The sequence below is a fragment of the Penaeus chinensis genome, chromosome 32 (assembly GCF_019202785.1).
Source record: "Penaeus chinensis breed Huanghai No. 1 chromosome 32, ASM1920278v2, whole genome shotgun sequence".
NCBI lineage: Eukaryota > Metazoa > Arthropoda > Malacostraca > Decapoda > Penaeidae > Penaeus > Penaeus chinensis.
The window spans coordinates 23,216,104-23,238,603 of record NC_061850.1 but is presented as its reverse complement, the minus strand read 5'-3'; the positions used below and the strand labels follow the sequence as shown (position 1 = coordinate 23,238,603).

Genomic DNA, 22,500 nt, shown 5'->3' with positions numbered 1-22,500 from the left:
TGAATTATAGAATTCCCATGCATTTATTATAGTTAGATATCATATGATGAACTAAAAGCATTTTATTAAAAAATAAAAAAGATGAAGGCTATGAACTAGGATGGAATCATAAATCTGCTGTGCACATGTTATTTTAATAATTGATAAAATTTATTGCATGATGCTACCTCTTGAGTATGTTTATTACTTTCTCAATACATTTTGGTAATGAAAGAAAAAGAAAGTGCATTTTAATAATGATATTAGATTACAAGGCAGTACATAAAATAGAGATTTTCTCAAATATTTATGTATAAATATCTATATTTTTTATATTAGGAATATGTATATATTTTTTCCCCAGAACAGTGATATTGAGACATAGCTTACCAATCTGTAGCACTGTATTTTCTCGCAGCATTATGCATCAATTCATATAGAACACAAGTTATGATCATATGCAGTGGAAATTATGCAATTAGGAAGCCTTATATTACAGATCATTAGGCCATAGATACAACTTACTCCAGTAATTTTATATTAAGATTTTTTTATTTTCCTATAACAAAAAACAACAGATATCCTTGTTTCATCATATACATAGAGTCTGTAAATTTATAAAATAGATAAGTAGATAGACTTATGTATAGATATTTATATATACATATTAAGGTGATTTTTGTATTTAGTCTTTTATAAATGCCCTCCCCCCCCCTACCACTACCACCCAAGAATGCATTTACCTTTTCCTTTGTCTCATCAATCAATTCCTTTGTATAGCAGGGATTTATTGTATACTCTTACCAAGCAGTTCTAGAGTTTTCATATTCTGTTTCATCAATTTGCATAAATGAGACATTTTTTGCTTAAAAGGCTTTCTCCAGTAGTGAGAGAATGTGGTGACCCCTTATAGTGTTAAAACAAGGATAGGAAGAGAGTCTAAACTGTAAGCAAAACAAAAATAGTCTTCAGATGGCAGGATTCAGCTGTTTAAAGAGTATTCTAAACAATTCTTATACAACCATATGACATTAGCTAAGAGTAAATTTCTCAATTGGTTGGCAGATTATTTGTCATAATTAATCAGTTCACAATTTTAAAGTAAATTCAGTGCAGTATGGAAGTGATTTCTGTAGACCGCATTGATATCCATAAATCCATGTCCAGAGTGAGTGAAATTTAGTTGTAAAGAGCATTACTGAATTATTAGAATAATGTCATACTGACTTTGAGTATTTAGAATAGAAACCTATATTGATATGTTAGGTTGCATTTTATATGTCCGTCTTTAGTATACCAGTTTCATTAGCATTCTAAACAGTATCCTCTTGTAAATAGTAAATGCCCTGGAGTGTTTTTATTACATGACTTAAATCAGTATCATTTATAGGTTTTCAGCTTTGTTTCAAGGAGAAGGGAACCAAGTTATGCCAGATGGAGAAAAGATACATATGTCTTGGACCACAAAGTGAACAGGACCACAACAAAGCTCTGCTTTGCAGTTTGCAAGTTATTAAGGACTTGATTAGTGATAATCAGTACTAGACTGAAGAGACTGCATTATCATATTATTCTTGGAAAACAGCCTTTTCTTCTTTAGTAGCAATAATCTTAAATGATTAAGGGATATATTTATTTAGCAATATTTATTCTTTAAATGTCCCACAAGATATTACAATATTGATTATCCATATAGAACAAAACAACAAGAAAAAAGGTTTACAAAACAGAGCCTGGTATGGTTTACCATGCCAGCTTGAACATATCTATTACTGGTGCCGTCAGTTAACTAACCCGTTGGATCTGAGTGCCTCTTGTGATCAAAATCCGTGCATTAGGCTTCCTTGAGTGGCGACACTTAAAGGTGTGTGGCTTCCAGGCCCAGTCCTCGTGAACACTTACACAGGGTATTAAGATTCCTTGCCTCTTCTTTGCAATGCTATTAGTCCTTTTTGTGCAGACACATTTTTTTTTGTTTTGCCATTTTCCAGGATCTATTCAATATTTGTCATTTGTCACATTTAACACTCCATGTTATCTGTCCAGGTAGTTTATACACCTTACACCGCTGGTAATGGTGGGCAGGACTATGTTCCTCCTGGGAGACAGTCCTCTCCCAGGCATGCTTGACGGGTGGTAAATTTCATTCTCATGAACTGGTGGAAATCCTGCAGGAGCTCACAAAAGAGCCTCTTCCTGAAAACCTGCTGAGTCTCACTCCAAGTGCTTTGTGCATCTTTAATGAAATGCCCTCAGCACCTGACTCTTGACAACAATATCTCATGAGATATTCCTATCACCCACCCCATGACCAAATTTTTACATGACAAGAAATCCATGCCACCTGGATCCAACAGGTTTACGGGTTTTTTTTCTTTCTTTCTTTCTTTCTTTCTTCTTTCTTTTTGACATTCTTTCTTTTTGTCTTTTTCCCTCTTTCTGCTATTTTTGCAACAAAGAAGGTATCAGTTATCGAGGCTTGAGGAATGAGGAATAGGGAGTGGGATGATTATTGCTGGTTTGGTTTACCAAACAAATGCAGAAGAAAAGTATAGGGCATGTGCATGGGATTTAACATTTAGTATTTATTGAAAGCAGTGGAACTTTTGAATCATGTGAAGTTAATATATTGGAGTTTATAGGAGACATGAGAAATTGCCATTGTTTTTAGTGTCTGAGCATGTTCAGCTAGATTCTCTGTACTTGAGAAGGTTGACAGGTCAAGCCCTTTGAGACTTTTAAGTATTTTTTTAGAAGGAATGAAAACAGAAGTAAAAGACATGAACTAGCACTTCTTTTTATGCTGGAAATTATTTATTTATTTATATTTTTCTTTTTCTTTCTTTAAGAAAACTGCAGGCCACAGTATAGGAGCATTGCAAAGAAAAAGTGTGGTTTAATTGTTGAGTATTCTCAAAGACTGAAATAGAGAAACTATTATAGTGAATAGCAATTTTCAAAGGGTCTTCTTGAGTGATACTGCTTTAAAGTTAGTTATTGTTATATTGTATTAGAATTGATTCTCATTATTATTAATGATTAGAATATTAATAGCTATCATTACCTTGGTCATTTTGCATCTTGTGTATTTGTGTACTTGCTGTGAAAGAACTCTAAGAACCTGTAATTTCTATAAATTTGGCTCATAATTACAAAATCATTTTCCACCAAGATCAGTTCACAGCAGCTACTCAAATCCGAATTCGGTAAATAGGGGCATATAGTTTTAGATAATCAGGGCTACTCTTACAAGGGACATTGGGTTGAATCACAGAGGGAGGTTGAGACTGCACTGGGTCATACTATGGGAAGTAAGATAGTGAATAGGGAGGGCTTATAGAAACCATTGTCTGAATTGTACTCATACTTCAAATATTAGCAGCTATTTTATGTCCCATATTCTTATTTCAAACACAAACCACTACAACATTTTACAGCGGGAAGGTCCAGTCACCCTGATCTGTCAGCCGGAGCAGCACTCCAGTTCACGATCAGCCAACTTGAAATTGACTTCTATCCGTATCACCTTGCGGCAGGCGACAGAGGACACTGGGTCAAGTAAGTATCCATGCATGAGGTCCATTTATTCAGAGAGGAAGCATCTGTGGTGCCTTTCTCCTGCATCTAATATGGTTGAATTATTAACTTTTGTGTTTGCCAGTGTATGATATAAGTCATCATCATAGTGTTAACCCTATGTGCTTTGATTTCATTACATACATGCCATATCCACTTTGATTTTACTTTAGTTACTGTGTTTACAAATAGATGACTCTACTTAGTCACAAAAGACTGTTACCTATGTCCCCAGTTTACCCTTTTCCTTGATTCTTTAAAAAATATTCTCGTATATTTGTTATCGCTAATAGTAATTTGATAACATTATGATAAACATGGTAATAGTAATAACAATATGGGTTATAATAGTATTTTTAGAAAATATCATGAAAATACAAGGGTCTATCAACTGATTCGTTGGTGGCTGAGTGCTTGTGGAGCCATCTGTGTGTTACAAAATTCACAGTGGACTGTACAAAGGGTTAAAGCGTTGCATATGCCCTCAGTGCCCCTTTCCCCAGGATGTAGTTTACTTACTCAGCAAAGTATATATCTACCTATCTAACTGTTTGTGAGTGTGTGTGTGTGTGTGTGTGTATGTGCGTGTGTGTGTGTGTGTGTGTGTGTGTGTGTGTGTGTGTGTGTGTGTGTGTGTGTGTGTGTGTGTGTGTGTGTGTGTGCAGTGAATAATGAGAAGTTGCATTATCCTTCTTTTATGGCTCTGCATGTGTGTACCAAGACACAAATCTTGAATATATTTTTTCACAGATACTTAGCAGACTGCGGACCAGCCCAGTGGGCACAGGCATCCCTTGCGCAGTTCAGAACACGACTTATAGATACCCTCAACTCTAGTCGGTCGTCACACACTCCTTTGTCTCGAGCCCCCCCTCATGCACGTCATGACACCTCTCTGCAGGTAATAAACTATTAATATTATTATCATTGGAATTGAGTTGTTGTGCTTTATCTAGTATGGTCATGGGTTTTCCACAAATGAACCTAAGAAAGGGCAAGCTAGATAACATGATGCAACACAAAAATTTAAAGAAAATTTTTGCTTTCAGTCACTTACAAATACTGATAATCACGAGAATGTTGATAGACCTGATATATATGTGTTGAGAAAGCCATACAGGATATTATGTACAGTTTGAATGTTAATGTTTAGTGTGAGATTAAAATATTTACTATTTTGTTATACTTCTGTTATCTTAGGCATCAGACATAAATTACTGAGGATTATAGATTTGGGTCAACTCTTGTTGATTTCATGAAACCAAGGTTACGGGCTTTGGGCAGGGTTTTGGGATGGCGTTTGAGGGAACACAATCCACAGCCCACTGATTTCTATCTACCATTACCTTTCTGTGATAGTGATACTCCAGAGTTACTTACTGACCCAGAAGCAGCCTGTTTTCTGGCCCTGAAACAGAAGAGAGTGACAAAAAAGGAGGCTAAGGTTTCATCACTGCCACAACTTGAGATGGTCTGCACTTACATCTGAATATAGGAAAAAGATTTCCATTATTTCCAAAACCAGGTGGAGAGTATGCCAAGGGAAATATAGCCAAATACTATAGTCTGTTTACTGATAGCTGGGTTAACACAGAGCTTGGCTGGGATTGGTGGATATGAGCCAGTAAGAATCATAGGTGGAGTGGGAGTCACTTCAGTTAGCAGAGAGAAATGACTGAATGTTACAGGAATTTTGGCTGGTTGCTGGCTGCTATAGACCTGTAAGCAGGCAGTGAATATAGAATATGAGATGGTATAACAATTTAGGAATAATGTTTACTTGATATTGTGCATTCCAAAATAATGACAATGAAAAGCAAATAAATCTGAAAATAATAAACTTATGAGCCAAACAGGCATCTGGTGTGCTTTTGCCAGGTGAAAGCAGTAAAAATGCCATGTACACTGTTCCTGCAGTATTTAAAATGAAGATGGACCCAAATTATTTATAAAGTTATAAGAAAAGAAATACTAGTTCTGTATAGAATAAATAAAACTGTCAGTTAACAAATATTTACAAAATTTTTTTATATAAGTGGCGGTATTGCATTTTGAGACCATAGTAACCTTGTTGATTGGTAACATCTACATGTCCATGATTAATTCAAACAACACTGATCACTTTATAAACCTTTGTGATTTGACTTTGAATTTCTTTAAAAACTTGGAGTTATTCCATATCTCAAGTATATACTTTTAGGTTAAAGAATTTAGTAAAATAGATATATATCTGGAAAGCAAAAAAGAACTAGGATTGCTGCATTTCTCAGAGACGCTCTGATCATTAAGCAGCTTGTTTCAAATGTTTCAAAAGTAGCTTGTTTCAAATGTTTCTAGGCTTCAGAGTCATGTGAATAAGAGTGAGTGAACTTCTTCCAAACCCAAGAATTTTATATAGTTGGGAATGTTGTTCTCTGATTTATGGATTTCTTGGTAGTGGCCCAAGAAGAGTTGGTCCCAATTCCTGTTATAGTCACCATATTGCTTTACACTTTTTAGAAGTGATGTGTGCAGAAAAGGATGATTGATTTTTAGTTTAGATTTCTTTGAATTAAGAAAATAAGGAGGGAGGAACAGAGAGCTAGATTTCGATAAGTACCTGCCAGAAGAAGGATATGAATAAGCTTTGCGTGAAATACAAGAGATAGAGAGAGTAATAAAAAGTAGTTGTTGGGTCATTTTCTAGCCTTTAGGTATTACTTAAAAGTATAAGATTTTCAGTGAACATCTGTACATTTTTAACATTTCCATATATACAGCAAGATAGGGATTGAACAGCCACGATATAAAATAAATAGATAAAAAATAAAAGTAAATACATTGAATTTCTAATCAAATGAACCTCATGCATGATTTAGAATTGACTCTTCCCTTTACACAGAGTCCTGGTGGCCGCATGAGCACAACATCAGGAGATGCCACCAGTACTGGGCCAGCCAGTCCCCTGAAAGGAGTTGTAGGAACCCAACTACGGAAACTCATGTCCTCATGCTGTGTCCTGCGGATTAATGACTTCTGCGTGTATAGGGTATCCACTTCCAAAAGGAAGCAGGCCCCCAAAGAATTCATCTCAGGTATTTGGGCAACTCTCATGCCTTCCCTGTCGCCCTTTTGGTTCTGCTTCATGCATCTTGTGGGGACTCTTCATGTACCAAGATTGCTTTGTAAATTTCATTGTAGGAAGTAATGACAAGTAGGTTTGGCTTATATGTTCTTCAAGTATACTACTGTTGGCATGGGTTAGTGTTGTTTGATCCTCAATAAATTCTCCAGGCAAATACATCATGAAAAAGAATTATGTGTAGGTACAACCAAGACCACACCATTTGTTAGAATTGTTCTTAAATCTATGTGCAACTTTTAAACATATTAGTCATCTTTATTTTGAAAGTTTAGAGTCTGTTGTCCATGATAATTTTCATTGAATAAATTATTTTTGTTCTGTACAAACTAGATTCTTAGAAGTTGTATTGCACTTTTTGTGTGATGAATCATTTATTGTGTTTTATTACTTAAGTAAGTGATGATGAGAGGAGGAAGAGAAGGAATAGAGAGAGAAAGAATGAATCAGCTGGATTCAGCAACTTTGTGACAGATGCTCATTTTTCTTCTTTTACATAGCTTGTCAAAATGGCCAAATATTACTCTAATGGGAGAGAAAAGCCAAGAGGAAAGATAAAGGGAAAGGCCTCCATTAACAACACATCAAGTGGAAATTCTGCATTTTCCCAGGATAAGCTTTATTACAATGATTTTTTCCCCCTTTTACCAGTTTTCAAATTTTGTATCCTCCTAAAACTTGGTCATTTTTTTACTACTCATCTCCACTTTATAGTAAAGTGCATGCTATGTAAAGGAAAGATGAGTTGAAAAGGTCATCTCGGTAGAATTTGACGCAGGTGAGAAGGTTTCCACGCAATACACTTATCACAGCTAGCTTTGTAGTGGTTGGTATTTGCCATCTTAATCTTTTGCCAAACCTTCTCACAATTCCAGTTCATCATACCCCGGTTGCATTAACCCTTTACCTGCAAAAATACATAATTAACAAGCATTTTGTGGCTTGTAATGCTCACTTAACACTATTGCTCTGATCAAGGCTTAATTCTAAACCTTGGATATGCCTATGCTAACCACCTTGCTTAGAATGCATATTAAAAAAACAGGGTTTGATTATTAATGTGAGGGCTCTTTTTTCTCCTCTTTATTTTACTATAGTAGGGTGATAACTGTAATTTGTAAATTAGGAAGTGTATATATTTACTCTTATTTTTTCAGTGCAGTAACATATTTTTATTTTCCTTTCTATCATAATATCAGATTGATAAGATAAGGTAGAAAATACTTTTAAGAAAGCAAATGACTAGAGATAGAAAATAAGTATTTTACAAAGCAAATAAGTTCAGTTAGAACATAATGTTAGGAGTCTTCCCAAAAAGTATGCAGGGAGTGTGACTCATTTCTTGATTTTGTGTGATTTAGATTTTGCATTTTAGGGATATATTTGAAGATGATATACAGTCACTGAAGAAGAATTTATGCAAACGATAGAGTACATCAGCTGTTCTCACCTCACATGTCAGAAATAGTAGTTAATGCATGCATTTTCTCTTTCTTTTAGAGTTGATTTATTTACTGTTTTAATTCTTTATATTTTTTCAATCTTTTCATTCTTTGTATGCAGATACATGCTTATGTGTCTGAAATCATGTTATGTTGTAGGCCACAATTTCTTTGATTACTAGTAATTAAGTGAATGATGATTTATTACATCCAATTTATGCTTTATAATTTATATCCTAGATTGGCCACATTGCATGTGTGTGTGTAATTTAGAGGTCAGAGAAAGAGGTGATGACCCAGGAAGAGGAACCCCACTTGATTCAAGGCTTGCTTGCTTTCATGTGCAGTCTTTCCCCAAGAAGAGAGACCCTCTTTGAAAAATATTTATATGGCTTTTAAGAATAGGGAGATTAATCTTAAATCATATTTTATGAGACCCTCCCCCTCCCCCCCAGAAAAAAATGCTTAAAAGAAAAAAGTAAAAAGTAAAGGGAAAAAATGCATTATTTTAAGAACTGCCTTATGCAATCATTGTTTAACCTCTCTGCAGTAGCTCTTATGATATTACAAACATGTAGGGCAGGTCTCTTAGTTTTATTTTTTCTTGATTCATGCTTGAATAATGATGCAGGTTGGCCAGCCACTGCAACTGAGCAGTCTGCCTCGGTAGACCTCAGTTACTGTCACACTGGTGTCATGAACACTCCATGGCCCTTGACCTCTTGCACCCACTCCCCTCCACCCCTCACTGCAATATAATCAGTGTGCATATAATTGTATCTATAATTTATGCATTACATAGTTTACAGACATAATATTTATGGCTAGAATAGTTTTTGAAATACTTGTTTTCCATGAAATATATCCTAATGTGAGGTAAGCTAAATAGCTTTTTGAGCACTGAAGAGGGGTTAAAAAAAAAAAAGTGTAATAATATTACTAAAAGAACCAGTAAATGCAATTCAACCTTAAATTCAGAACAGGTTCTCCTCCCTGCCCGAGTCCTCATCTCTGCAGTTAGGTGATAAAATCATTGATAATTCCCAAGCCTCTAAATGTTGTGCGACCCACACCGCTGATGTCTCTTTGTAATGCTGTGTTTATTCTAACTTTACTGTCTCTTACCTCCCAACCCCATAAGCTGGACACACCAAAAAACATCGGAAAAAGACAGGTATTCCCATTTGTTCATCAACTTGCCAAATTATTATTATATATACATATGAATAGTGTCTCTACCCATATAGTTTACAAATGAGATCCTACCATTGTTTACTATTTGAGATTGCTAATAATTGAGTGTGTTTAAAAGAAAGGAATTATCATGATTTAATGTTTGTTACACAGTCACAGATCTGTTATCAATAATATTTGATGCCTTTGTTTTGCAAAAAGCCATAAACACATTCAAATATTTTGGAAGCAGTGTCAGACAGTACACATGTTATTTTGCTTGTTCATGTTTGTCAGAAACTATTTCATATTTTTTGAAAATTAGACTTAGATACACTTTTAAGGAATGCTTAACCTTCCAAAAGTGAGTGAGTGCTTTTGTGTTGTGACTATTTTAGTTTGTAGCCATAGATTGTTTCCCATTTTGTAGCCTCAGTGATTACTCACATGAGTGAAGTCAGTATTTAAGAGGCAGTTCTGTTTACTGACATGCAAGTCACGTGTGCATTTATCATCAGTAATGAGAAGTTAAGGCAGTACATGTTACATTTATATTGTCAGGAATTGTGAATCCCTCTGTATAGCACTTTACCCAGTTTGCCACAGAAGCAAACCGTGAGTTCTGTTGGTGTTCCCAGCCATGCATGTTGTCTTCTCTGTGTGTATTGTGCCTCAAACCATTTTTTGTAGATGTAGAAAATGCAGATGTGATTACTGTAGGATCAGCTCATTGACATATGAGAACATTTTTGATTTGTGATGTTAGATGTATTATAAAGTGAAATAATTGGGTTACTTGTTGAAATCAGTGTTCTCTTTTACTCTCAAGGTTTTTGTTTTGATATTTGTATTGTTTCTATACTTTTTTGCCAAAGGAGTGACATCACTTATTCTCATTTAAATAAATTTTGTAAGTTATTACAATTTCACAATAATGGGAAACTTCATGTAAATACTTGCACAGTGAGTGAGTGAGTGTGTGAGTGTGCGAGTGTGTGAGTGTGTGCGTGTGTGCGTGTGTGTGTGCGTGTGTGTGTGCGTGTGTGTGTGTGCGTGTGTGTGTGCGTGTGTGTGTGCGTGTGTGTGCGTGTGTGTGTGCGTGTGTGTGTGCGTGTGTGTGTGCGTGTGTGTGTGCGTGTGTGTGTGTGTGTGTGTGTGTGTGTGTGTGTGTGTGTGTGTGTGTGTGTGTGTGTGTGTGTAAATTATTATACCTATAAGTATGACATTTACTCCCAGGCTAGGAACTGTCATAACTTACTCCATGGCACAAAAGTGTGTGTGTGTGTGTGTGTGTGGTGTGTGTGTGTGTGTGTGTGTGTGTGTGTGTGTGTGTGTGTGTGTGTGTGTGTGTGTGTGTGTGTGTGTGTGTGTGAGTGTGTGAGAAGACTAAGAGGGAGAAGTTTAATTGACAGGGACAAGTATAAAGAGAGCAAGGAGAGAGAGGTAAAGTAGAAGTGAAGGCAGAGGGAGAGTTTAGCTGAGAGAGAGTGAGTGAGTGATTGACTTCATGAGTGAAGGCAGAGAAGGGAAGTTTAGATGAGATGGACAAAGAGACCGAGAAAATGAGAGAGAGCAAGATTAAGTAAAATTGTAGCAATAGGAGAGAGAAGGAAAAAAAAAAGTGTGCATGTTGAGTACAGTAGCAAGTATTTAAAGTAGTTAATCCTACGATGTATACTCTCTCCTGATTGACATTTTGCAACCCCAGGGGACAAGGATAGGTTTAACCTGCCCACCCAGATGGCCAGCCTCCATCTTGAGTTCACGTCATACTACTACCCAGCTGACTCAGAGTTTCCAGGTAAATTGCTCACCACCTATGTTTATTCTACTCTGTGACTACTTCATGTACTTTGATTTTTTGCATTTCTTTGTCTTATATTTATGGGCATATACGACACACTTTTTGGTTGCTTTACAAGCGGCTCTAGAGTTTAGGCCTTAGAGAGCCTGAGGGTATTTTCAGAAACAGGGTTCTCAATAAAGGCCTGTGAGTCTTATACAACAGCACATACTGTTTATTTCTTTGATGATGTTTGATGATGACATGCAACAACTTATTTGATATTATTGAAAGATTGAATTCATAGCGCTAACCTGCATTTTTCCCATTTCTTCTCTCTCTCCTTCTCTCTCTTAGTGCCACCACCCAAGTTGTACCTACAGCTCAACCCCATACAGGTGACCTTTGACCCCTTATCCCTGTTATGGCTCAATGCCTTCACCAGAAGCCTCCAGCGCACCATCGTCACAGAGCCACCACCTAGTTCCTACCTCGACGTACACCTGGAAGCCATAATGCCTCGGGTGAGTGCTCAGATTCCAGTTTTCAGAATAGGATTGCTTGTAAGCAATGAAGAGTCAATAATGGAAGATGTTGATAGAGGTCACAGGATATGAGCATAAGAGATTTTTTTTTTCTTCTTCTTCTTCTTCTTTTACTTCTTCTTCCTCTTCTTCTTCTTCTTCTTCATCTTCTTCTTCCTCTTCTTCTTCTCTGTACTTACTGGTTATGTAGAAATCAGATAAACTCAGGTGATTCCCATATAACACCACTTTAAGGAGACTGTTATGTCAAGATTGGGAGTAGCTTACACCAGGACCATTTTAAAGTTTTAAATGAAGATTTTTACTTAGCATGACAAAGGCTTAGAATTTCCAATTTGTTACTTTTCATTGGGGCAGCTACTTTACAGTTTGTATAGGATTATATGCATGCATTTGAGGTACTGAGCTCAAGTATACTACACTTTTTTCTTTTTCTCTCTTTCTTTCTCTCTTTCTTTCTTTCTTTCTTTTATAGTCATCTAATCAAAGGTTATTGACTAGGGTTTTCCCCTGGCCTCTCAAAAGCTTCACCTCAAGAATTAATTGATCTAAATGCAGTTTATCAATTTTTATTTAATTTTCTCAAACCATTTTTTCTTTATGAACAAATTATCAGATGCTTTCAGTTTAACCTATAGGCACTGGTACATACACTGTAGTGAGTTACATTTTCCTGCATTTCCATTGTAACTAGATATCATTTAACTATTTTTTTTTAACAATTGGTGCATGATACATGCATTGTGTACTATAGTTTGTTTCAATCATTTTCTTTACACATATAAGGATTCACAAGTGCTTAGTCACCAAGGAGTCATTGCCCTGCCTGCTTGAGAAAAAAAGTTTTTATTCCTGATACTTTTATGGTCATTATTAATAACATTATTGTCATTGTTATTATTATCATTATTTTGTTCTAATATTATTAACAATAGTGACAGTAATGAAAATGAAAGCTTTTCTTCCCACAAATTTAAAGAATGGGTAAATAGATAAGATCAGGCCTAGTAAGTGACTCCTAGCCATCTGTGTGTAAACAAAATTGACAAAACAAGACCACAGTGGACAGTGTAAATATGCAAACACTCCTGTGATTCAGATTATCTTGCAGCTGGCCCCTTAAATTCTTTGTTATATTGTTTGCTTCTACAATTCAGCTAAAGAAGTGATTACTGTTGTATATGAATTCAAATCTATCCTCATGTACAAGCATTTTGCAGATGCTAGAACACTCGCCCATTCACATATTTTTTCTCCCCTCATCAACCAGGTCATTATTGACGGAGTTGGGGAACAGACCAATCAGCGCGACCGTCCACGTGCCATGCACATCCAGACTTCGAGGCTGATCCTCTCAAATGTGCGACCTGCTGACCCAACCAGCCCGGGCTCACTAGCATCCCTGGCAACGAGCTTAGAAGCAGCTCAGCAAGGGGAACTGTTCTTTGCCTCAGACTTTCCAGCCACCTCAGCAGACTTCCAGCCCATTTGTGACAAGTTTGTCAAGCATGCCATGGGTAAATAATGTCTCACATCATCTTGTGTTTGAAGGTCAAAAGTGTTGTGGTGTTGTGTGAGATGATTGCTCTTCCTGCTTCGTCATTCCCCCTCTTATTCTCATTATCCTTCTATCTCTTACTCCTTCCCTGATCCAAATACTGTGTCTCTAGTAAATGTGTCCTGGGAACAAATCTTAGCAATTGTCAGATATTTCTCTTTATGGCTTGAAAAATATGAGTCAGTTTGAATGTTAAATGATACTTATATTTCCTCAAAATTCAGAGAAAGAGAAAGGGGAAAAGGATAGAAAGAGTGAGAGAAGAAGGAAGAAGAAGATAGAAATAAGAGGGTGAATGGTAATGGAGAAAGAGAGAGAGGAGAGGAGAGGAGAGGAGAGGAGAGGAGAGGAGAGGAGAGGAGAGGAGAGGAGAGGAGAGGAGAGGAGAGGAGAGGAGAGGAGAGGAGAGGAGAGGAGAGGAGAGGAGAGGAGAGAGAGAGAGGAGAGGAGAGAGAGGAGAGAGAGAGGAGAGAGAGAGAGGAGAGAGAGAGAGGAGAGAGAGAGAGGAGAGAGAGAGAGGAGAGAGAGAGAGGAGAGAGAGAGGAGAGAGAGAGGAGAGAGAGAGAGAGAGAGAGAGGAGAGAGAGAGAGGAGAGAGAGAGAGGAGAGAGAGAGAGGAGAGAGAGAGGGAGAGAGAGAGGGGAGAGAGAGAGGAGAGAGAGAGAGGAGAGAGAGAGAGGAGAGAGAGAGAGGAGAGAGAGAGGGGAGAGAGAGAGAGGAGAGAGAGAGGGGAGAGAGAGAGGGGAGAGAGAGAGGGGAGAGAGAGAGGGGAGAGAGAGAGGGGAGAGAGAGAGGGGAGAGAGAGAGGGGAGAGAGAGAGGGAGAGAGAGAGAGGGAGAGAGAGAGAGGGAGAGAGAGAGAGGAGAGAGAGAGAGAGGAGAGAGAGAGAGAGGAGAGAGAGAGAGAGGAGAGAGAGAGAGGAGAGAGAGAGAGAGGAGAGAGAGAGAGAGGAGAGAGAGAGAGGAGAGAGAGAGAGAGAGAGAGAGAGAGAGAGAGAGAGAGAGAGAGAGAGAGAGACAGAGAGAGAGACAGAGAGGGTGGATGAGAGGATTAACGGGAAAGGTGAAGACAGGGGAAAAGAAAGGAAGGGAAAGGGGAAAAAAAGAGAAACAAAGAGGATGGGGAAAGGGGGGTTGAAAGAGAGAAAGAGAGACAGAGTTCTTGGAACAGTAAGGTAAAAGAGGCTCTTTGGAAGTTATTTTTCTCCTCTCTAATCATCATTTCTTTATTTTTATCCTTTTCTTGTACTGTCATGTTAAGCCTGTTTGAACTGTAAATCTGTTGTTCTATGCAGTTTGCCTTCTTAGGAAACCATGTGATGTGAAAGTTTTGATGACCATTTCTAGCTTTGTGTTACCTATTGCTACCAACAAGCTTGCAGTATAAGACTAGCTTGGTTTTGAATAGAGAGTTTAGGTGTACCTCATGAATGTCTATGCATTTGGAATGCTAATGACTGTCAAAGAAAGTTTCTTGCTCATTTTTCATTCTTTATTTTTTCCCTTTCAGAGATATCTGTAAATATGTGTAGTTATGGCATGGCAATGACATGAAGGTTAATGGGGCATATTTACTTTTAACATGCTGTCTTTGGCTTGGTACTAAGAATGGTTAGCTTCAGTCTGATTTTGCCAGCTACCAGCTTCAGAGCTGAAGCAGGTGTATCATGTAGTAAAAAAGTTAAATTTATTAGTAACCAAAACTGTATATAATAATTTTCTCCACAATGATTATTTTTGCAGTTTTCTTTTATTTTCAGATAGAATAGTTAGTACAAGCCTCACCTGTACATAGAAGGCTTCAGTGATGTGCTTACTCCTAATATATGTTTTTGCTGTTTGATAGCCGTAGACATAGCTTTAAGGACCTGAGAATTGATAATGGACAATGAAAATGATAATAGATTTTGTACTTTGGAAGAACACTTTGCCATTTATAACATGTAAGTGTAAAGTCGTGACTGATTACAGAGCATTATTGTAGAGACAAATCCTACAATGTTGTTTTACTTCCACAGCTGAAGATAATGTGAGAAGTCTTCCCTCGGTCGACGCTTCGTTATACGATGCTATATCAAGCATGAAACGCGATGCACTCTGGACTCAAGCAAGAGATGTCCTCTTTGTGTACTGTGATCCCATGTGGGTAGAGTTTCTCAATGTGCCTGCTGCTCGAAATAGACCTGTTCCATTTGTGGATGCATTTCCAGTGTCGCTCTGGATTTACATCAAGCCAAAGCCTAAGCCAGTGAGTGATCAGAAAGTATCTGGTGTCAAGCCCAGTGAAGATCAAGATGTTAGACCACACAGAGATTTACTAAGAAATTTTTACTGTCAGGAGCAAAGCAAGGAGGCGCATGACTGGGATGGAAATAAGCAAGTGCCATTTCTGAAGGATGAAGGGGAGATGCAGGGAAAGAGGAGTCGGCAGGAGGCTGCCATACACATACTTGCTCACACACCAAGTCTAGTCAGTGCCCAACTCAACCACTACCAGTACCTGTTTCTCATGCGACAGTTAGATGTGGTCACGGAACTCACGACCTACCTTACCTCTGATACCATCCATATCCTGACGCACCCTGATATGGCAGGAGTGGCCCTTTCTGCAGACAACCTCGGGGACACACTTGCCGTTTCGGCCATGGTGCCTCAGCTAGACGTCTCGCTGGTGATGCCCCCCCCACATCCAAACAAAGATTCTGTGGCCGGAGATATGGAGAGCTTCCTCCCCGATTCCTCTTCCACAGCCGACCTTCACGATTTAGGTTCTCCCAGCTGCGAGGTACGGAACTCAGCATCAGAGCATAGTATAGTCCAAAGGGCCAGTGAAGCCGATGCTTGTTCCATATCTAGTGATATCACTAAGTCATACAGTGTTGATCAGTTAGCCTCACCGCAGCCATCACCGGCCACTACTTCCGTCACAAAGCAGCCTCCCGCCACCGCCAATGGTAGCATAAGTCAGCCGCCGGTCAGTCAGCACTCTCCTGCCGCCACAGGTAAGCAATCCTCGCCGTCGTCATCCACTCTTAGACAGGGAGCTACTAGAACCCTCTCAAGTAGCTTGACCAACCTTCCCCGTAGTGTAAACGCCAGCCATGCTATGGACTCCGACCCTTCCAGCATCAACGGCCCTGTCATGCAGCTAAGTCTCCATGACAACCTTAATGCAGGCTTTAGTACAATGCGAAAGGGAATAACTAGTGGCTTTACCAATCTTATGTCCACCATTGAGTCGGCAGTGAAAACCAGCCCCGAAGACATGAGTGACACCCTTTCAGTTCGTAGTGACCTGAGTTCCGACAGCGACAACTTCATCATGGTTAACATGGAATCAGAGCGCACTGACAGTGGACTGGGGGGAATGGACGCCGCTTTCCGGGTGGAAAACAAGCCACCTCCGTCTTCCATAGAGCTTGCATCAGAAGTTTTTGAAGAGGCCACACCTAGTGAAGTATCTGATGTCACCAGCTCCTTCAGAAGAAAAGATACAGTAAGTAAAACATGACCTTAAAATGCCTAACACTGTAAGACACTTAAGCAAACTGATTCTCAACCATTATTTTTATGGTTTTTTCCACATTTAGTATTGGCTTTGTGTTGTCTTTTGATGAGCATTTTGATTTGACCCTTAAAGAGTTCAGGATGTTCAGTATGAAAACTGGATTGGGAGTGAAAAATACCAGATCCTGAAATTCCTCTGTGACATCTCTTTAGTGTAAAATACTCTTAATATAAAATAGATTACCCATAGTACTAATAGGGTATTATCAGTCCTTTCCTAGATGGTTCAAGCATCACTTTTGATTATAATATATCATGTTTCATCTGTAATTAACTAATTCTCACTGAACCCACACTGAGCACCCATCCCACAGAGGCTGACTAGGTCCTTTATACATTCACATGAGAAAGTTTTCAAAAGAACTTCCATGTCTTTCTTAACACTTTCTTTCTTGAAACACCTTGTTTTGTAAACTAAAGAAAAAGAAGGTAATATGCCAATTTTAAAAAGACAGGGTAAAATAAGATTTTTGTACATTTACTCATTAAGGGTTGAATAAAAAAAGATATGCTAAGGTGAGATTGTGATTGAGAAGCAGGTTTCCATATGCTTAGTTCATCACATATATGACAGTTGATGCTTACAAATTGCTAATGATTTAAGGTACATTCCCTTGTTTACTAGTTGTTAGTTCTGTAGAACAGATGAGAGCTGAAATCTATTCTCTTCCTCACAAATGGTTCCTCTCATTCCCGTCATCTGATTTAGATTGACAGAGTGCAAAAGTAAATATGAAGTGGTGATAGTCTTCCAAGTTTTGTGCAGGTGTACTATGCAGTGTTTTCCTTTGAACTTTTATAGACCCAGTGGTGCAGCTTATGCAAGGCTTTAGAAATATAATTGTAGAAATGGCTCCTTTAAAAAAATGCTAGTATGAAAGAGCTACTTTCAATGCAGACAGCATGTGGGTGACTAAAATGATATCAGAACTTTGTAAAGAAGGACATTAGGGAAGCTGGTGTCCCTTGTTGGTCCATTGGCCACTGAGTCTACTACTTAGTGATAAGGGAATCACTGTATTTCATATGGGTTTTATTTTAATTCTAAAGGACCCCAAACATGAATATGTTTCACAACAAGGGTTGGGAGAAATAGGTTATGTTTTAGAATGATATCCAGTTTATGGTAGGAAATGTATTAAGTGTCATTTGTGTGATGCATATAGTAAAGTGTAGGCAACGTATTTATTGATACTGTTGTCATATGCATCACTTCTTGAATAAGATCCCCTTTTGCGCTAAAGCCTTCTTCTCAAACTCACAGTATCTTTTGCTCCCTTGCTCCTTTGCTATTATGATCTCATAGACCTAAGAGTACTGGATTTGATAAGGCAACTTTCAGTTCTTTGGACTCAATAATGAAATCTTTGGTTCTCTCTTTTTTTTTTCTTTTTTCTTTTTTTTCGTACAATATTTACATTGTCAAGAAGTGGTAAACAAATTTTCAAAACAAATACGAAGGGAAATTTTGGGTCTTTTAGTATCATAGACTAACCAAATATTGTTATGGAGATGAAAAATAGTGGGAAGGACTTAATTAGATTCAATAAAAAATTGCTCACTATTGGAAGAGGCTTTTTTTTATATAAAGTGAATGACCTCCCACAAAGGGGTGAAGCCTAATATTTATAGATAATAAAAAGGAGCCTGTGTATCAAGTCTAGCAGCTTTGTAACACTTAAAATGTCACACGTATGTTTAAAGAGAAAACTGCTAAAAATGTCAGTCATATGTTTTCAATCTAGAGGTGGCAGGTGTGCAGTTAAACCGTGTCCATACCAGGATGCGGTAAAACTTTGTACAGAAATGGAAAGGTCAGCGTCATCTTGCCAAAAGTCCAAACCCAGAAGCATTTTGAGTCAAGGGAAAATGAAACAAGTAAAATTTAATGAACATTGCATCAAAGTACAAGTTAAAGTGTTCCCCATATAACCTTTCTGTAGCCCCCTTCCTGGATCCTTAGTAAACAAGAAAGGAGAAGAAACCACAGATGCAACAAGAGAAAATACTAGAGTTCTGAATTGATTGCTGTTTTTCCTTAAAATCATATCTTTTTTCATCAAAATGACCTTTTCATTCAGAGTGTGGAAGGAGAGACACTATACCTACCTTCCCCTCAGTATTGTGTTATTTTGGAAAGGAAATTACACTGAATAGATGTCTTGTGTAGGTTCTTGTGTTAAAATGTTTTTAGAATAACCATTTATTTAATCAATGAATTTGAATTGATTGTTCATCATGTGAAATAGGATCATTAAAGAAAAATGAACTGATAGTTGTAGACCTACTTTTAGTTAATGTATTATAAAGCAAAATGAGACACAACAACATTCCATAAGAGGTAAGCATTCTTATGCCATTGTTTTTATTGTTATTCTTTTATATTGTATTTACGAAGGTTATTTCTGAGTACAGGTTGTACCCAGATACCACCTGGTGTATATATCAGAAAAGTTAAATTTTAACATAAGCTCTAAATAAATGCGCTTGACCCAAATGCTAATTTCAGTTGCATTAGTGCATATAATATTGTTTAAGGATGTATAATATTAGTTACTGTATCATATCAAGAAGGAAAGATAAATTTTAAACCACAAAGATTTTTTTTCAAAAGACAGAGTACTTTGACTTAGTAATATATTAAGAGATTACCATCAGGCAATATAACTATTTAAAAAAAAAAAACATACTAGTACAGATTGGTGGGTAATTCATATGTTAATCCTATATGTTAATGGACTGGTATAACTGTAATGAATTAGGTTTATTATCAAGCTCTCATCCCCCTCATTGCAACTATCCAGCACTCAGTTGATGCCACTTTTGTCTACTGGCTTTAGATGTAAGTACACCTGTCCTTCAGCATTATCCTTCAGTCTTTTACACAGTTCAGTTCCTGTGTTTCCTGTATTTTAGGAAGGGATCATTGACACTGACAAGGAAAGGTTAGGAATGAATTTGTGTTTTGGAAGAATCAGTAAGAATTCTCCCTTTCTGATGGGTTCTTTAATGTACAGCCTGACCCCTGGGCCCTTGCATTTATTGGTATATGATTATGATGACAAAGAGTCTTCCAGTTGAGCATATAATGGAATGAAGTAGAGCCATGAGGAAGGGAAAGATTTCTTTGTTCTTGTGGATGTCATATATGGAGTGAAGACAGCTATGCAAAGGTTTGTATAGACATCATTCCCATTTTTGATAAAATTGAAATTTGGTGAAGGTGAACCAAAATTTCTTAACTAGTTGGCAACCCCAGATTTGAGTTCCTTAATATTATCAGTTGCTGTTAGTTAAAATGCCAACATAGCTACGAACACAATATGAAACTTGTTTGGTCCTAACTCTTTCCAAAGATACAAAGGATTGAGATCACCAACTGTGAATGAAACTAAAATAAATGTTATCCAGTTCTAAATATACCAAACCTTCAACTGGACTATTGCTTTCTTTAGGTCTGACTCAGAGCATGCTTCCCTCTCCTCAGTGAAACAAAACTATGATGTTAATTGTTTCTTTTTATATTTAGTATGTTCTACACCCATTATAGCATTGTATTTATTATATACACACAATTTATATCAGAACAAGTAAACAGTATGCATTTGATAACCACACTCACACAAGCATATATGCAAGCATGCATACCCATAGGCTCATGAACATATACACACCATTAGATTCACATAGATGTAGGCGCAGACACAAAGACATACACCTACATACATAGCAAAGTTCAAGGTACCTGTTATGTTTAGGATCTATTGAGCACGTATTTCTAATATAGGGGTTTGTAAAGTCCTAAATGTTGTGTATAGGAAACTCTTGTTCTTTGTGGTGCCCTCAGATAATCAGAAGAATGATGATGGATCAATATTCAGAAATTAGACCCAAAAGGACATGCAGAAAGCATTTATTTCGTTTAATAGCATTCAGTTTTTATGATTATGACTGTCACTCACACTATAAAAGCCATGAACGTTTTCTTTTGTGACAACTCAGCTTATAGCAGACAAGCATGTGTGAGTTTGCTTGTGAATATCAGGTCCCTTGAAAATGCTCTCATGAGTAACTTTTACATTACAACCATTGTGTGTGTGTGTGTGTGTGTGTGTGTGTGTGTGTGTGTGTGTGTGTGTGTGTGTGTGTATGTGTGTGTATGTGTGTGTATGTGTGTGTGTATGTGTGTGTGTGTGTGTGTGTGTGTGTGTGTGTGTGTGTGTGTGTGTGTCTGTGTTTGTTTGTTTGTTTGTTTGTTTGTTTAATTGTTTTTGTGGGTGACCAGTATTCTTCATTTGTTAATATTTTCTAATGTTTGTTTTTCATCATACTTACGCACAAGGGATAATTCTCATAATGTAAACCCTCTCCTCATTGTTCAACAGATATCTGTAGTGACGTTTAAGCTGAGTCGTTTACAAGTGGTCCAAGAATCCCGCGCTTATGAATCTGCCATTAAGGTCCAGTGCAGCCACCTGGTGTGTGAGGAATGCAATACCATGGCCTACGATGAATTTCAGGTTGGTGTGACATCTGTCCAAATTTTTTCTCTTTTTTTCTATATGGTGTCCTAACTTTTTATCATTGTACTTTTTTCTCTTTTTTTATGCTTCATTTTTTTTTTTTTTTCTAATTTTTTAATGCATGACTCTTTGTAAGGATTTGAGATTTTGTAAGTTTACTTTCTTTGTGTGTGTGTGTGTGTAAGTAAACTGAACACAATTAAGAGAGAAATGCAAGGATAATTGGGATATTTTTTCTTTTGCTTTCATTGTAATTTTTTTTTTTTTTTTTTTTTTTTTTTTTTTTTTTTTTTTTTTTTTTTTTTTTTTTTTTTTTATCAGATGTTTTCTTATTTCTTCTTTCAAGGGGAATTAGATAGTTGTCATGGTTTACAAAAAATATTTACATGTTGTTGCAACCTGAGCTCATATTTATTGTTTTACTGGAAATCAAAGAGATTTGCATACAGATATGGCAAAGGAAAGATTAGATAAAAAGAGATATTTCTTCAGTTATGTTGTATTTTCCAACTTAGTGATATTTCATATAGATTTGAAAAATTGGATACTGGTTTCTTTGGGTTATGATATTTAGTATAGCTGAAGTTTAATGCATCATGATTACTAAGGTTAACATTTAGTAAAATTTACTTTTTGGTACTTTTTGGCAAAGAATATGTAGAACTTGTATTTAGAATTCAGGTTAAGGTTTATTTTATTGATATAGACTTAATTCTTGGTATTAAATCTATCTATGGTACTTAATGTTAGGGATGCTATTAATGAATTCCATGAGTGTATATTTTTTTTTTTTTTTTTTTTTTTTTTTTTTTTTTTTTTTTTTTTTTTTTTTTTTGATTATTGATGTTTTAAAGAAGCAATCCACTCAGTTCTCACTTCAGTGCATGAAGTTCATTGTTCCATAAAGCATGACATATGTATTTTTTAAATTATTACTATTAATTTTATATAGTGCTTCGTTTATTCATTTTTCTCCACCTCTGGTCGATATGTACTTGTAGCCCTAACATAAGCTCTCTTTCCTTCAACACTTAACAGGGACACCTAACACGGTCTTTGTTGATATATGTTGTATTCCCTCTGTAGATATTGGTAAAGAGAGTAAGAGTTAATCAGAGAAATGGCCCAGACTAACAACCATCCAACAGACATTATTAACAATTTCTCCTTCTCTACTTCAATATTTTGGTGTAGATTTTTTTTTTTTATCATTATGTCTCCTCATTTTTTGTATG

The 22,500-nt window shown here is 36.9% G+C and overlaps 1 protein-coding gene across 1 annotated transcript in view; it reads left to right on the top strand.

Annotated features, from left to right (window-relative positions):
* Positions 1 to 22,500, top strand: part of LOC125042776 (UHRF1-binding protein 1-like) — a 44,674-nt gene that overhangs the window by 10,519 nt on the left and 11,655 nt on the right. The window contains 9 exon segments of the mRNA XM_047638661.1: positions 3,417 to 3,537; positions 4,306 to 4,456; positions 6,437 to 6,629; positions 9,260 to 9,292; positions 11,000 to 11,092; positions 11,432 to 11,598; positions 12,890 to 13,136; positions 15,194 to 16,671; positions 21,128 to 21,262. Coding sequence (XP_047494617.1) covers positions 3,417 to 3,537; positions 4,306 to 4,456; positions 6,437 to 6,629; positions 9,260 to 9,292; positions 11,000 to 11,092; positions 11,432 to 11,598; positions 12,890 to 13,136; positions 15,194 to 16,671; positions 21,128 to 21,262 — 2,618 coding nt within the window.